Source organism: Hemibagrus wyckioides, linkage group LG03 (genome assembly GCF_019097595.1).
Source record: "Hemibagrus wyckioides isolate EC202008001 linkage group LG03, SWU_Hwy_1.0, whole genome shotgun sequence".
NCBI classification, from domain to species: domain Eukaryota; kingdom Metazoa; phylum Chordata; class Actinopteri; order Siluriformes; family Bagridae; genus Hemibagrus; species Hemibagrus wyckioides.
The window spans coordinates 20,994,001-21,011,217 of record NC_080712.1 but is presented as its reverse complement, the minus strand read 5'-3'; the positions used below and the strand labels follow the sequence as shown (position 1 = coordinate 21,011,217).

General features: G+C 40.5%; 4 protein-coding genes across 5 annotated transcripts; 3 read left to right on the top strand and 1 right to left on the bottom strand.

Annotated features, from left to right (window-relative positions):
* The first annotated feature begins 653 nt into the window (after positions 1-653).
* zgc:123321 (Protein YIPF5-like) lies at positions 654-2,949 on the top strand. Its single transcript, XM_058385514.1, has 6 exons — positions 654-758; positions 892-1,011; positions 1,128-1,267; positions 1,392-1,537; positions 1,683-1,864; positions 2,083-2,949. The coding sequence occupies exons 2-6, from the start codon at positions 893-895 to the stop codon at positions 2,243-2,245; spliced, it is 750 nt and encodes a 249-aa protein (XP_058241497.1). The 5' UTR covers positions 654-758; position 892; the 3' UTR covers positions 2,246-2,949.
* A 251-nt stretch (positions 2,950-3,200) lies between these two features.
* grxcr1b (glutaredoxin and cysteine rich domain containing 1 b) lies at positions 3,201-5,519 on the bottom strand. Its single transcript, XM_058385517.1, has 2 exons — positions 4,712-5,519; positions 3,201-3,938 (listed from the first exon to the last, which is right to left on the bottom strand). Exons 1-2 carry the CDS (start codon positions 5,111-5,113, stop codon positions 3,894-3,896), a joined length of 447 nt encoding a protein of 148 aa, XP_058241500.1. The 5' UTR covers positions 5,114-5,519; the 3' UTR covers positions 3,201-3,893.
* An 85-nt stretch (positions 5,520-5,604) lies between these two features.
* On the top strand, positions 5,605-8,083 carry pomk (protein O-mannose kinase). Its single transcript, XM_058385485.1, has 3 exons — positions 5,605-5,764; positions 6,469-6,749; positions 6,873-8,083. The coding sequence occupies exons 2-3, from the start codon at positions 6,483-6,485 to the stop codon at positions 7,638-7,640; spliced, it is 1,035 nt and encodes a 344-aa protein (XP_058241468.1). The 5' UTR covers positions 5,605-5,764; positions 6,469-6,482; the 3' UTR covers positions 7,641-8,083.
* A 709-nt stretch (positions 8,084-8,792) lies between these two features.
* Positions 8,793-17,183, top strand: wdr32 (WD repeat domain 32). 2 transcript variants are annotated; one of them, XM_058385469.1, is made up of 7 exons: positions 8,793-9,409; positions 9,492-9,605; positions 10,865-11,062; positions 11,141-11,343; positions 11,617-11,688; positions 12,380-12,525; positions 13,861-17,183. In XM_058385469.1, exons 1-7 carry the CDS (start codon positions 8,988-8,990, stop codon positions 14,230-14,232), a joined length of 1,527 nt encoding a protein of 508 aa, XP_058241452.1. In that variant the 5' UTR covers positions 8,793-8,987; the 3' UTR covers positions 14,233-17,183. The 2 variants fall into 2 exon arrangements, with proteins under 2 accessions (XP_058241452.1, XP_058241444.1); XM_058385461.1 differs by having other exon boundaries at positions 8,796-9,409; positions 11,614-11,688.
* The last annotated feature ends 34 nt before the right edge of the window (positions 17,184-17,217 follow it).

Genomic DNA, 17,217 nt, shown 5'->3' with positions numbered 1-17,217 from the left:
CGCTATATTTGGTTTTATTACCTACAAAAGCTTCTGACCCATAGGTCCATTACCAGTTTTTACAATTTCTATCAAAACCTGAGTTGTTTCATTGTAAGATGTCTAATAGTAAATCACCATTATTAGCCCATATTATGAGGGAGTGTTTTTAAATGCATACTTAATAATTAGTTCCTAAAATGGTAAATTAAAGTAAATCTTAGGAAAACAAAAGAACGAACTCACTGTTTCCCATATGGTGGTGAATTTACTGTATTTAAAAATGTATGTACTATATTTAAGTGAAATCTCTCTTACTGAATGTTGGCAGGGCTGTGATTCAGCTGTAGGGACCAAAATCATGGGCCAAGTGCTGCAGGTGATCACAGGCATGCTAATATTCAGTATAACTGTATGCTTGCTTATGTGCTATTGTTTAAACCTGGTACATACAATTTAATTTTTTCATGTTCATTTACCTTCATGGATATACGCATACAGAAATGTGTCTGTGTGTTGTAAATGATACAGAGTAATAATAGATTTATCCAAAGTGTCATTATCATTATCCAAAGTGTATAAAATTCCTTGCATTGTCACTGGTCTTCGGACTGTCGGTGTTCTTAGAGCAGTCTGTGTCCTCTGCAAATATAGTTGTCTATAAATAACTCTTCAGATACATAGTACACCCAGCTAACAGCTGCGTAGGCAGAAGGCAGACCCTTGCAACAAAACGCAACTCAGACTTGGACAGGCTTGTTCTACTGGACTTTTCAAAGGTATACAAATCAGATTTTTACAGTTACTTTATATATAATGTATGTTTATAGTCACATATTGGAGTTGCGGTTGGTTTGGCACTAGTCTTCAGACTGTCACAGCAGTCTTCTTTTGTGTTATTTTGCTGTGTAGGATGGGGGAGTTCAGGCAGTATGATCAAGACTTCTACCAGTCTGAATATTACATAGATGATCAGGCCCAAGAGGCATACGGCTATGACACAGCATATGCCAGTCCACATTACCAAGATGTGTAAGAGTATCCCTGGTATTGACTATGCTGAACATTCATGAGCAATTTGTAGAAATTCATGTTGTTTGTTATGGTGTGAAGGAATTCTGAACAGTTGTTTACCTTGTCACTGGCAGAGACTGTGCATCTGCTGCATCAGAAGCCTATACGCCATTAACAGATCCACCTTACAGTGGGCAGATGTTTCAACCTGCAGCTTCTTCTGGGGCTGCTGAACACACCAACACCTTTGAGGATGAACCTCCACTGTTAGAGGGTAATCAAATTATAATGTTTTGGAATAAATCCTGTTTTGGAAATACATTGTTTGCTATAAGGGAGTGTACGTTGAGATCCTGAAGCGATGAACAAGGGAAATTACTGTATATGTGTCTCATCAGAATTGGGCATTAACTTTGATCACATCTGGCAGAAGACTCTGACTGTGCTGAACCCGATGAAGCCAGCGGATGGCAGCATCATGAATGAGACCGATTTAACTGGTCCTGTTATTTTCTGCATCGCTTTGGGGGCCACTCTTTTAATGGTATGAATGGTTTCTCATGCATATCTTACCATTTGTTCACTACAAAAGTTGACTATGGAATGGTTACATCATTGTGAGTGTCATTTTACGGTGTATTCATTGCTATATCAATGTTTGGTTTTGCATGCATTTGCTTTCTTTGCAGGCAGGGAAGGTACACTTTGGCTATGTGTATGGTATCAGTGCCCTGGGCTGTGCAGGAATGTATATTCTGCTGAATTTAATGAGTGTATACACAATATCCTATGGATGTGTGGCGAGTGTATTAGGATACTGCTTGCTGCCCATGGTGGCTCTCTCTGCATTCGCTATTTTTTATTCTCTGCAGTGAGTATGTACAACCACAAGAATAATTGTTTTTCAAATATTAATGTTCATAAATGTAACTGTGTGCACTGGCTATTTCAATATATTCTTTGCTACACTCAGAAGGACTCTTTGTCACTTGTAGTTCTGCAAAGATCAGAAAGAAATTACACTGAGTAGTTTAACTGATTAAGAATCTTGATTAGTATTTAACAAAGATGATTTGTTTGTTTGTTTAGAGGCATTCTTGGCACGATGCTGGCCTTGTTTGTGATTGGCTGGTGCAGTCTATCAGCATCTAAGATCTTTGCATCTACACTGGATATGGGTGGACAACAGCTGCTGGTGGCGTACCCATGCACTCTGCTCTATGGAGTCTTTGCTCTCCTCACCATCTTTTGATTATCCAATTAAGAAGCTTTGACCGCACTGAAACCCAGTTTAAGGTGACTGAAGAATTCAATTACTGGAACTGTTTTACACAGTTTGGGGAAAAAACAGGTATCCATCATACCCCACTCCTGAATAAATACTATTCTGATATTCAGTTCAAATGAAAAAAGATATTATGCATATGACAGATCTCGATTCATCCAACATCCTAAAGCTTTGGCTGTAGTAATATTACTGCTAAGCAACAAATTATTGTTATGATTATGAATTATTATTGTGATTATATGATGTCTTCTTTTGTAACGAGTCTTTAATATTGATGTTATATGAAGTATTACTAATATTATTACTGGATTTACAAGCATCTTCCTAAAAGTTGTTGTTTTGAAATTAATAGTTTCCATGCCTTGTGTATAATCTCTTCCATCTGGAATAAAATCATAAATTTTAAGTTTAACTTTTCCTGAGCACATGATGTTTAACTGTACCTACTTTCTTCAGTTAGACATCTGATGGACTTATTCAATTAGCTTTTAAACCTAAACTCCAGTTATGAGAGATAATCTGCATACAGGGCCTCTCTCTCTCTCTCTCTATGATAAATAATTGAGGGGCAAATGAGAGGATTGACCTTCTGATCTTGTGCATAATTTAACATGTACATGTGGAGGAGGTGCAGAAGGTGTGTAACATTGCAAAGTTCCTGAAGGATGTGTAGTAAACATTAACTTTTATACTCACACATAAAATAAGTATAATAAAGACAAACCACTACCAACTTCCTGTTTTGTTCATCAGGTTTTTAATGAAATAGTTATAATAGTTTATATCTACTCTGTTAAAAGTTGTTCTACTAATTCTATAAAATGTATTTCGACAACATGGAAAGTGAATAAAATTATGACATTCATAGATAAAATGCAAATTTTAGAATTCATCAACATACAAAACTAAAAATACTGGCTCTGTCATTCCCATCATATCTGTTATTAAATAATAAAAATTCTACAAAGTTAATATTTATATAAAGAGCATACCTATTATTCAAACTAATATTAAGTATTAAAAATGAGAATCAAAAGCAATAAACAATGATCATCATACAGCTAATGGCTGTTTAACCATTTCATGTTCAGCTGAAGGAGTTTATTTTAGAGATAAAAGATTCTTTAGTGCAGATTATTTCCAAGTTCTGTATGTAAAGGAAAATATGTACTTGATTTACCATAAAAGAATGATCCTACCTCTTAGGTCAACATAAATAAAATGTGCCTATGTTTGATCACATCAGTGCAGGTTGCAATGCCTTGCTGTTTGGATGTTTCAGAAGGATCATAAACAAAGATCCAGTTAGTCCACAATACAGCAGCTAGTGTTCTTACTACAACTAAAATGTCTGTACTCTTTATCCCTAACTCCTTCCATCATAAAATTTACTAGCTTAGGTATATCCAAGGGACTCTTTTTGAAATTCCTTATTTTCTTCATAAAATATCAGAATAACACCTGGAATTTTTTTAAGTTCCCAAACAAAGTTCCCTAAATTTGTGTTAATGAAAAGTGACTAAAGCAGTCTCTCCCTAGTCAGTGTTTTAGAATAGATCACTGAGGCTCACTCATGCAACCCCCTGGTACAGATGTGAGGCTGTGAATTACTTCACACTCCTGCAGCCAGCTTCTTTGTAGACATGGTCTCTTTGGCCTGTCAATGGGAGAGAAGAGATTTAAAAACAATATAAACAATGCACAATGCACTTATTATGAAATTAGGCTTCTAGTGGATATATGAGCTCTCAATGATACTGGCTCAGTCTAAATCATAATTTGGAAATAAATACTTATGTATAAGACTGGCTAATACTCCATGGGAAATGGACTAGAATTGAGATCCTTCAAATGCAACTACAGTAAGTGTAATTAATGTGTTATGTGAAGAAATAGAAATTTTGCCTTTGGTCTTAGAATGTAAGGCAGTATTTCTCAAATATGTTTACGTATTATCTTTTTAGAAATAGAAATGAATGAACAGAGGGAAAAGAAAACTGCACCACCAGGTGATGCTGAACTTGGGAATATGCTGAATGAATGAATGAATGAATGAATGAATGAATTTTCTTTAGTTCTGTCAAACTGACATTTAATTCTTATTAAGACATATATTCTTTTTCCATATACGTACAAAAAACCCCACTTCCTTGAGCGCACACACACAGACACGTGCGCGCGAGTATGTTTAGACCATATTCTTAGTGGGCACTTACTTTGAAAGTTTCATCTTCTGCGCATAAAAGTATTAGAACTACATGTTTAGCCTTTTTTCAGGTGAGTATATTGTACAGGACTCATAACACGCTTCTAACAGACTGATACTAAGCTCTGTATGATGACAGCGTGGATAAAAGTGCGCCATGTGCGTAACTACGCGCAGCTTTTGAGACTATAGTCCTAAACACCGACCCCAGCGTCGGTACTCACCCCATAGAGTTTAGAGAGATTATTAAAGAGCACTTGGCCAGCGCTCACTTTATCCCTCACGCCACGAATCGTGCCGTTTTTACTGAAGATGTTCACGCGTTTGCGGCTGAAGAGCTGCTCATGCGCTGCGCTCGCGTATACCAGCAGGTCGTCCGCATCACTACCGCTGTCCTGTGGCTCCACCGCCAGTCCGAGCAGATGCCCGTTCGCCTCGCTGATGGCAGGAGAGACTGCCCGCTCAGGCTCCGAGCCAACGGCTGTGTCCGAGTCCGCCGAGTCTTCGGTCAGTTCTTCGTCTTCCCTGAACACCTCCCGCAGCACCTTACCGCTGCGCGCCGACGCCACCCGGAACCGCACGCGCCGCTCCGCTCTGCTCTCCTCCACGCGCCTCAGCGTGTCCATCGCCCAAATCTACCCTGCATAATCCGCGTGTATGGGTTAACTAAGCATAAGGCGCTTTCCTATTAATACCTGCTGCTGTCACGGTAAAGGTCCTGCCCTGATGTTCAAATAAATAAGAGTGTCAGGGTGTCAAATTGACGCCGAATGAGTTAATATTAAATGAAGCTGATCCATGGAGACGTGGAAAACATGGCACATGCGCCGCGCAGCAAATGAATAAAAAATGACCCGAATAAAAATAATAAACACAGCTACAGAGGTGAGCTTATAGCCTAGTGTTTTACAACGTGTGGTTTGTTTTTATTTATCTTATTTCTTTTCATCTTAAATGCCTAAAAAATGCCAGTCATTCTACGGAAGCCTAGTCATGTTTTTATCAGGATCATGAAAGGATGAAGATGCATGACACTATAATAATAAAGCTGAGAGAGCAGTACATCAACAATATGTCCCTAGGTGGCAGTACCGAGTTGGAATTCTGTTGAAATGTGCATTTCAGTCTCATCGAACAAGTCAAACAGAAATAACACGAGAGGATCCTGTAGATAGAAAGGTTTAGCAGTTACTGTATTATTGTGCTGCAGTTGCTTCAGCTCGACTTGTGTTCAACTCGGTGGCTGTGGAAATGCATACGATTTAGCAAAAGCCTGGGTAAGCATGAGAATTTAACATACTACTATTATGAGTTGTTCAGACATGAAATCAGTGATTCTGCAGGAAGAAATGTATATTTAACATTACCCTTCTTCCCCATTAGAGGTTGTGGTAGGCACTGATATTGTCCTAGTTAAGGTTTAATCTATTAAATGTTCATTTCAAGACCAATAGCAGATTAATTTTTTATGTTTACAGTTGCTATATCGTGCATTCACATGAGATGAATCAAATGGGTTTGCAGACGCTATGAATAAACCTGTTATACAATATATGGGACAGTGGCCTACATGTTTAGGTCACGTGACCACAGAGGTGAAATGAACATTAATACAGTACACTATATTGCCAAAAGTTTTGGGACACCCCTCAACGTCATTGAATTCAGGGGTTAGGCTTGAATCTTAGTTCCAGTGAAAAGAACACTTAATGCTTCAGCATATCAAAAGACATTTTGGGTAATTTCATGCTTCCAACTTTGTGAAGTTCCTCCACACCAAACTTGCTTTGTGCACTGGTGTGCAGTCATGTTGGAACAGGAAGGGGTCATCCCCAAACTGTTTCCACAAAATTGGGAGCATGAAATTGTCCTGGTAGCATTCTGTTTTTTCCTGTGTAGAATTTTACTGTAGTCATTGTCTGGCTGTTTTTAGTCCCTGTAAATGTAGAAAAATCTTGAACATTTCTTTTCTGTCACACAGGATAAGATGCCACCATGGCTCAGAGGGTTGGAAGTGGTCAGAAGTGTGGGGTGCCTGCAGTAGTTTTATGTCTGCTAGCTCTGTTCTGTGCCAACCTGCTTCTTTATGTCTACCTGGATGCTCTATATGAGGGCACTTCCCCACCTTCAGCACACAAGCACTGCCCACCAGGCTATTTTAGGGTGGGCACTATGAAAAACTGCACCCAGTGGTTGCAGTGTCCTGAAATACGTGCTAATGTTCGTCGTCTCAGACTGATCGGACAGGGAGCTGTTAAGCAGGTATATATACTTTTTGTGTCTGAGTTCTGTATATATTAAGGTGCCATGTTGCAATGGTTTTAATGTACTTGACATAGTGCTACCTGTAGGAATTAACAAGTTGTGTTTCATGGTGTGTTTCAGGTATACCTGTCAGAATGGCAGGGGCAAAAAGTAGCCCTGTGCGTCTTGTCATCAGAACAGTATAAAGCTGATTTCCTTCATGGGGTGTCCATGCTACGTTCCATGCAGAGTGTGCGTGTGGTATCACTAGTGGGTGTGTGTGAAGAAGATGGAGTATTTGTTACCGAGTATCACCCTTTGGGATCAGCACTGACACTTGAATCTACTCTTGCTCAGGACCGTTACCGCAGTCAGGACTCGTGGCACTTGCGGCTGCGTCTGGCACTAGATTACGTTATCTTCCTGGTGTTTTTACACAACAGCCCATTAGGTACCCGTGTCATGTGCGATTCTAATGACCTGCACAAAACTCTCAGTCAATTCTTGCTCACCTCTGACCTGCGGCTTTTGGTGAATGATCTAGATGCCCTGCCGTTGGTGGAGCATGGGGGTAAGGGCATTAAGTGTGGTCATCGTCAGCTGCTAGGTGATTTCGTGGCTCCAGAGCAGCTGTGGCCTTATGGTGAGGAGGTGCCTTTTTCAGATGACCTCATGCCAGGCTATGATGAAAAGTCAGACATCTGGAAGATTCCAGATGTGACTCGTTTTCTGCTGGGCCATGTATCAGGGAGTGATGTTATCCATTTGCAGCTCTTTGAGATCCATGCAGAGTGTAAGAGGCCAAATCCGAAGCTGCGGCCATCAGCACATGAGGTCCTCAGTGTTTATCGCTCGGTTTATGACGGCATGAAGGAAAGTCACGCAGAAAGCAGCAGAGACATGCTGTGAATTACATATGATTCAGTTCTCATGTTTAAATAGCAAGTAAAGAAAATGTTAACTCGGATCAAGCAAGTTAAAAAAGCAGTCCAGAGCCAGGGAAAGTTAAAGTGGTGAGGACAATGGGCAATAAAAGATGTTAACATATTTATGCATCATTTGGTACAAAATGGACACATTTAATAAAGATAAATTCGTGTTTTTGGATAGTTACCACTCACTTTGTCTTTTTCTAATTTAAAATTATAAAGGATATTTTATATATATCCTATTATTAATGTATAAATTGTATTAGAAATTTTGCATACATTTTTTTGGACAAATATCCTTTGTACCAGGCAACAGTACATGTTAACTGTGATGAGGCTGATACATGATTCATCCAAATGATCAAATGAAATGTAAATAACACCGATTCATGAGGCTTGTTAAAACTGAGACTATCGAAATAAAGTAGACGTAGACATGTTTTTGATGGGACTAGTGAGTATTTGAGTATGTTTATGGGTAAAAAATGCAGTTTAATGAGTGAGTTTTAATGCTGTTTCGTATATGAAATATTGGGCTTGGTTTTGAAGTGTTGAGCCATAAGGCTGAAGTCGAAGGCTGAAAGACTGAGTGCTCCATGTCGTGGTTTCTTAAGAGTCATTGTTTTATTGTATAATGCATATAAAGCTCCTCTATGTAACGGTCTGTGTATAAACACTTACATTTTCAGCATTTATCAAACATCCTTAGCCAGAAGTGCTTTGTAATTCCTAGAAAACCATATGTCTGGTAGTTAATAAGAATACCATTAAGCCAAAACCTTGCTAGGAGAGGAAAAGAAACACTTTTACCACACTTATCACTAATTTCACTATTTTCACTAATTCTAATATTCAACTCTATTAATTGGCTGTTTTCTCTCTAATTGTAGCAGTCCTAAGGTCTGCCCTTCTCGGCCTGTGTTCAGTAGAGTGTGTAAATTAAAGTTTTTGAGTATATTATGAGTTAACTGAGAGTTGCAAAAAGCAGTCTAAATTAATATGATGAAGAAGAACGTCTTCATGAATCCCCACGTGTTGTTGCTGGGGTTTTCTTCCAGCGACAACATCAACATACCAATGGCGCCTTTAACGAGCTCCCACTAAGACAGGAACCGGAAATACGTCATTTGTTGTCTACGCGCACTCGCGTCAGTTTGGTTGTTTGCATTAATGGGGCTTTTTCAGTGTTTGTAGTTTTAGCCCTAGTGCTTGTCTGACCAGCGCTAACTAATAGCAAGCGGTCGGACAGTAAAGTAGAGGCCGCGAGTCGGCCGGACTGTCCGTTTGTTTTGTTCGAAACGGAGCCGCCGAGCGCAACACTGCCATTATGAGCTCGGGCCAACCGAGCGACAGCAGCGATCCAGAGGAAGCTCGGCTCATCCGCGACTCCGACGAACTGTTCCGAGAGGAAGAGAGCGAGGAAGAGGAGGAAGATGATGATGTCCGCTCGAGACCGTCGTCTCCGGAGAGTAGGTGCGAGAATTCCCGACCTCGAGGTAGCTCGCGGCCTGACTCAGCAGCGGACGGCGGAGCTCCGAGTGCCGGCTTCAGGGCATCAAGTGCGCGCGAGTCGCTCTTTTCATGGCTGCGGAACCGGAGCGTGCGCAGAGGGCCGCTTGTAGATCCGGCCCGGGATAACTTTCGGACTATGACTCGTCTTTATTCCTCCATGAGCCCTGCTACAGACTCGGTGAACCTCAGCACCCAAACTCATGGTGCCGTGTTTAACCTGGAGTACTCACCGGACGGGTAAGGAAGCTTCCCTTCTTCTCATAAACTCACTGCAGGACAGAGGCTTAAAGCTGAAGTTTTCGTGTGTGTGTGTGTTTAGGTCGGTGCTGACTGTGGCCTGTGAGCAGACTGAAGTGCTGCTGTTCGATCCGGTTTCTTCTAAACACATTAAAACACTGGTGGAGGCTCATGAGGACTGCGTGAACAACATCAGGTACATCAGTTCATCAGCTTGATCCATGTGTCTTATGCATCAGGATTATACACAGAAACCCATTAAATTCTTATCAGTGAAACCACCTAAGCAGATCTGATATGCAATTTTGCTTTACTTTAACCACGTCTTACAAAACTTCTGCAGAAAGGTGATGTTGCACTAAACAACTAGAAAGAAGCATCAATGGATTTGGTGGTCAAAATCTTATTGGCATACTGTATGTGATACAACACAAATAGATCTAACATGATGTACACAAGACATGCATGCACTGACCAAACAGAGCTTCATTGCAGTGTTCAGCTGCAGTAGTGTGTTCTCACAAGGATGCATATTTTATAACTTAGAAGACTAACTCTGGTCCACTCGGGTACCAGGTTAATATCCGATACAAAATTTCTGGTGATGACGTTATGGAAAGGGTGATAAAATCCTTCTTCTCTGTCACACAAAGATATTGGGCCATAGAGAATAATAATTTACATTACATTTCTGGCATTTGGCAAACTCTCTTATTCAGCGCGACTTAGTTTATTTCATTTTATACAACTGAGCAATTGAGGGTTAAGGGCCGTGCTCAGGGGCCCAGCGGTGGCTACAACATCCACATAATTAGTGATGGGGTGGTTTGATTCAGACTAATGCAAAGAGGAGGGCTGATGGACTCTTATCCAAAAAGACAGCTTGGTGAAATAAAATTAAAAGGGCCATTCAACAAAGTATAAGTTTAGGGTTGTGCACCCTTCTGCAATTAAGCTGTTTGTTTATAACTAAGTTTTTTCATTTCATTTTTATGTTGTATCACAAGGTCAGATATGATTTATCTTTTTTACATCACATTACCCTGCCAGTGTAGATTGTATATCCATTGTAAATATCTCACAGAAAATATCTCCACAGTATCAACATTTACATATATTTAAATGAATCCCTGTATACATTCTTCCTATAGAAATAACCATGTAGTAGACTGTACACATAATGAGTCATGCTGTTATAATAAATCAACACCTTCTGTCCAATCAGAATTTAACAGTACTGCATGACTTATGTAATAAACTTTTGTGTAATGAAGAGGGTCATTTGTGCTTAAAATAGTGTGGCAGGGACAACACTGGTGTTTTATATTTCTTTATAATTTTAATTCATCTTTAGACACAAAGACATGACTATTAGTCTCTCCTCATGGGGCCGAAATATTGTATAACATAAGTGTGAAAGTCTGGTTACGAACCGATTCTCTAATCATTCTGCAGGTTTCTGGATAACCGGTTGTTTGCAACCTGTTCTGATGACACCACAATTGCACTGTGGGACTTGAGAAAGCTGAACTCGAAGGTGTGCTCATTGCACGGCCATGCTAGCTGGGTGAAGAATATCGAGTACGACACGCACACACGCTTGCTTGTTACGTCTGGCTTTGATGGAAATGTCATCACCTGGGATACCAACAGGTTTGTGCTACTGGATTCTCATGCAGTCTTGTGTGCAGCTTGCGTTTAATGGGATCTAACTGGAGTGTATGCGTGCAGGTTCACAGAAGACGGCTGTCCCCATAAGAAGTTCTTTCACACACGCTATCTGATGCGTATGCGTTTAACACCAGACTGCAGTAAGATGCTTATCTCCACTTCTTCTGGGTACCTGCTTATCTTGCATGACCTTGACCTCACCCAGAGCCTAGAGGTCGGCAGCTACCGCATCCTACGGGCCCGACGCGCCCCACTCAGCACAGGTATGGATGCAAACCTTTATCATCACCATCATTCCCTAATCTCTTGTCACAATGTTGTAAGCACACAATTGGATAGGATGTCATAATTCCTCTTCATCTGACCTAATCTATTATGGAGGACTACATTTGTATTGAGATGTACAAAAAGTGCATGTGGGTGTGATGGCTTGGTGTCCACAAACCTTTAGCCATATAGTGTATCTGTGGTATTAAAAGTTTTCTTTGACTGAGATTGGGAACTGTATGAAAAATGGTTTCTCCCCTTTCCAGAAGGTTCTTCAACAGGCTCCAGGACATCAGGCTCTCGCCATGGCAACGACAACAAAGCCCATCCTCATAGAGAGGGTCAGTTGATTGTTCTCACAGTTATATTCATTTGTTTAATCCAAGCCACTAACTTGTTATGCTCTTAACAAGACTTTCGCTTTTACTCAGAAAATACTTTCTAAATGTTCTCCAAAATGTCTCCAGATTTTAAGTGTGAAGGATCTCATATATCTGCTGTTGTAAGATTGTGTTGTAATACTATAAAAACTATTAAAATATTTTGCTCGACTTGATCTTGGCATGAAAATAGCCATTGATTCTGGCGTGGCGTTAAAAGAACAATAAACAAACAAACCACTAACCATTCACTAACTCACTCTCTTCATCATAACAACTACCACCCATGGAGGGTGAAGGCTAGTATATGCTTTCTCTATGATGCACAAAGCCAGTTGCCATATGTTTTTGAATTGCTGCTTATGCTATATCACAAAGCAGCTGAAATCGCTAACTGCTCTCATGTACATGAGCTCACAGAGACCCAGAATTGGCTAGTGTCGCTTGTATTGACAAAGGATAGTGATGCCATCCCTCTGACCCAATCTTACTCTCTTGCCCACTGTGGCATCATTGCTGTTTGGACTCTCTGCCTTCCAATGACCGAATTGAGATTTTCTGACTAAATGCAGCGTACTTGTGTCAAAGAGATTAAAAGACAGTGTGTTCAAAGTTTTTTTCTGCTTTATTGAACAGTGTGTGTGTTTTTCAGGTTTGTCTCCTAGGAACAGTCTGGAGGTTTTGACCCCAGAGATCCCGGGTGAGAGGGACCGGGGGAACTGCATTACTTCACTGCAGCTGCACCCTAAAGGCTGGGCCACACTACTACGCTGCTCCAGCAACATGGATGACCAGGAGGTCAGGAGCCCATCAAAATAGTATTGTAGAGAAAGTTGTTGAATGAAGTGATGTTGTGTAATTATCTCATTTATGTAAACTTAGCAGATGGACCCAGAGCTGAGGGAACATTTTAAGATTATGCAGAATAAACCTGCATTCACATTAGCAGGTCCCTTAAATCATTATTTGTTTGGTGTTGTTAGTGCTTTCTGGGCGTCGCTAGGCCATTTTTAGGGGGGCTTTAGCATTTCTACTCATCCCCCCTAAAATTTCTGCGATTCTCCATAAACTGTACACAAATTTGTGATCGCCTCAGTCCCCTTTAAATTTCATATGAAAACGGTGGCAGATTTCGGCTCCTCCCCGTCTTTCAGCGCATGTGTGATCAGGATGACTCGTATTTGGCTTGTTCAGTACTCAAATGTTATACACATTACACATATACACAAAGTTTACCATCATACCCTGTTAGTCAAACATTTATTTATTTTTTTATTTTTTACTATTATACCCTCATTGGGGGCTGAGCCCCCCTTAATTGAAAATCCTAGAATCGCCCCTGGTGTGTGGTCACAATAGTTCTTTTTGGGTCAAACAGAAAAATATTTTCGAAAACTGAAAATTTGTGTCAAATACAGTTCACATTAACATTCGTTCGAATTTTGTTCAAAATGTTTATATTCGTTGCAATTTTCATACAACGAGGTCAAATTAACAAATCTGAATCGAATACCGAAAATTCGAACACAGGGGTGGTTGAGGACCGAGGTACCACTGTAGTCAATTTTACTATGCACTACTTAAACACACCCAATACACCTGCAGTTTTTTTCTAGCAACGCTGCATGTTTCTCTAAAAATCATTTTGATTTACATTTCACTGTAGGCAGTAAATTGCTGAATTACTCCTCCATCTCCACTAGGAACAAATCTGGTAGGAATCATAAAGAGGCGCAGTGTTTCACATTTATTACTGTAGTTTCCTTTATTCTATACCTTTGTTTCTTCTGTAAAAAAAACACTGCTGAACTTTGTGCCCCAAAAAGCACCCATAAACAGTAGCTTTACCTCCTGTCACTGTAAATAGCCTGAACAAGTGGTCCAGATGCAGACCAAAGTACTTCAGGAGACAGAAAACCAACTAATTAAAAAAAATATTACAGCAGAGCAGATTAATACATATAACAGAAGGCAGCTCATTAGACCTTGAATTAGCTACCAGGCTAAAGGCATGCGGTAGTCAGGAATTAGAAAAAGTGGTTATTCTCTCTGAGTCAAATTCATATTAAGTGGTATCGAATTGGAGGACGAAGCTGAACAAACTGTGTGATCACTCTGCTTCTGTCTTTGCAGTGGACGTGTGTGTACGAGTTTCAGGAAGGAGCTCCTCCTCGGCCGCCGGTCTCTCCTCGCTGCTCTCTGCGGCTCACGCACTACATTGAGGAGGCCAATGTGGGCCGTGGCTACATCAAGGAGCTGTGCTTCAGCCCGGACGGTCGCCTTATCTGCTCTCCATATGGTTACGGTGTGCGTCTGCTGGCTTTTGACGAGCACTGTGCGGAGCTCGAGGAGTGCGTGCCTGAGCGTACAGCGCTGCTGCGTGAGGTTCGCTCGATCTACTCTCACAGTGACGTGGTGCTAACCTCCAAGTTCTCACCCACGCACTGTCAGCTGGCCTCAGGATGCCTTAGCGGACGTGTAGCACTCTACCAACCCCACTTTTAACACACACACAAACACACCGTTTTCTGGCAGGTCGACCCTTAGTGGGGTTCGTGTTCAGTGTCAAAGTGCGAGTGCAGGTTTGTGTAAATGATTCGAGTGTTTTTACAGCAGTTTGTTTTGTGTTCTTTAAAGTGTGTAATCTCTCCATTTCTTTTGAATGTACATGTGCAGTAATGAGAGAAATAGCCATTAAATGGTTTGCAGAGTGCATGCCTCTGATTTGGGGGGGAGGGGGGCTTGGGCAGGTACATGCAGAGTGCTGGTTTGTGCTCACGGTGCTAGTAAGACTGTAGGGTTTATTTTGCAGTCTTTACACCTCTGCATATGACCTCTCTCTGGCGTCCAAGCCTGACCTGCATGTCTAATGCTAACCTCCCCCTACAACAGTATCGTTAACATGTAAAGTAGCTCTGAATGTAAGCAGTACAAACTGTTAATGTTGTAATGGATGGAGTTTTATGCATTTTGCCAAATGTTTTTTTTTTTTAGCAGCACAGTGTTCATGCAGCTCTGAAATGAGCTGCTGTTTGTGTGATTGTGTCTTCTGTTTGAAAGGCAGCTTGCCTCCTGAGACATTAAATGAAGACAGTTTTTGTATGGGGGTCTAATCTGTAGATAGTTAAAGCAGTATGTTTGTGTGAGTGTGTTTCACAATATGTGCGTCTGCTGTTAGAGAAGGTGATGATTATTGGGTTAGTGAGAATAGATAGTGGATAGTGACTACAATACCTTCCTCTCTCGATCTCTCACATACACCAACACTCCCAGACTGGACTAGCTCAGTCAACACTGTTACGTATACCTCAAATTCATGCCGTATTCGAAGTATGTATGCACGCTCACTGTCGGCGAGTCACAAGCTGAGCCGTTGTGTTCTGGGAACTGCAGACAGGGAGGACTGTGAGAAATGGCGTTATTACTACGTGAAAGTCTTATGCTTCCTTTGAAGTTGCATAATGTACACTGTCTTTAATTTAACCTTTGAGTTAAATGGAACGGAGGATGATTGGTTCTTTGGCACTGTTTGGATTTCACAACTGAAACATCTGGAAAGCGGGAATGGAGGAAGTAGGTCTCGGAGGGAGCGGCATTCCTACGCTTAGCTGTGGTCTTCTAAGCCACAGAATCATGTTAGTGGTACAAAACAATAAAGTTTTTGTCACTCTTTGCCTAGAGCATTTTGCCTGAATGTGGTATAACATACTGTAATTCAGAATGGTTAAATTATATTTCTATATTAAATATGATTTTAAAAAAATGTCCTACAAAATAAATTTTGCAGAAACATCTGCTGTCAGTTTTAGTTATCAACAAAATAACTCCATCGAGCTGGATCATGTTTGAGTGGGAGACAATTATAATTCTTTATTTATTTATTTTACTAAACCCTCCTGTTATTCCATGAAGTCTCTAAACCTGATTTAACTTAACAGGTAATGTGAAACTCCTTTATGAGATTAAAACTGGTTTTTAAACAGGAACAACCACACTTTTTTTATCTGCCTCTTTGATGTGTTTTGGTTATTTCCAGTGCCTTATTGGTTTGTTAATTTTTTGGTCAGCTGCAAACCAAACCATATTCACCAAGAGCTTAGTGTTTACTGACTTGTGTGTCAGTCGGTTCATGGATAAAAGCAGTCCAACACAAATACAGGAAATGCTGAGCATCACAGCCGACCTCTGTGAAGCAGCATGAGCTGTGGTTTGATCTGGAGAGCTCTCTTATGGGTCAGCTTTTCCAGAACTTTGATATCAACCCTAAATCGATTTTAAAAAATGTAATGTAAATATACTGTACAAAAAGAGAGCAACATTGCTGTTTTTTGATCATCAGTATTCCCTGTGGGGGGCACAGTGCCGCCTCACATCTGTAGTATTCTACGTTTGTTTCTTTACTGACTGCAGAATTTTGAATATTCTCCAGTTACCTTCCCTTTCCCAAAATCATGTAGATATAGGGCTATCATAAATTGCCCTTAGATGTGAATTGTGTCCTTCAATGGACTGGCATCCCATCCATGCTGTATTCCCACCTCATTCCCAGTGTTCTCTGGATCCACCGTGACCCTGACCACAATAAAGCAGTTAGTAAAGATGAATAGATGAATATTTGTTTGCTTTAGATAGAACTATTGCAACTGATACACTATATTGCCAAAAGTTTTGCGACACTCCTCCAAATCATTGAATTCAGGGGTTGGGGTTGGCCATTTGGTTCCAGTGAAAGAAACTCTTAAGACCAAGAAATTTTTGGAAAATTTCATGCTCCCAACATTGTGGAAACAGCTTGGGGATGACCCCTTTCTGTTCCAACATGACTGTGCACCAGTGCACAAAGCAAGGTCTATAAAGACATGGATGAGGGAGTTTGGTGTGGAGGAACTTCACAGAGTCCTGACCTCAGCCCAACAGAATACCTTGGGGATGAATTAGAGCAGAGACAGTGAGCAAGAAATTCTCATCCAACATCAGTGCCTGACCTCACAAATGCACTTCTAGAGAAAAGGTCAAAAAGTCCCATAAACACACTCCTAAACCTTGTGGAAAGCCTTCCCAGAAGAGTTGAAGCTGCAAAGGGCGGGCCAACTCCATATTAAATTCATGTGCATGTAAAGGCAGATGTCCAAAAACCTTTGGCAATATAGTGTATCTCTTGAATATGGTCAATATAATAAGTTCCAGCATGTAAAATTACCAAACAAGACTTTTTTCTTTATTTATTTGTTTTTTTTTTTATTAATAATGTCTAATAAGAAAAAGTCTAGTTACATATCACTGGTACAAAATTGTTATGGGTGTAGAAAACCAGCTACACCCTCCCATTTTCCACTGCATTAATTATCGTAACATTCAGTGCATTAATTATCACAGGTACACTTCAATGTGAGCAGAGATAGGCTAATTTAAAAGTGAATATCACACCCCTTTTAGAAATAGAAATACATGGGTTCCTTTTACCCAGTTTTAAATTTCAACTTTAAACGG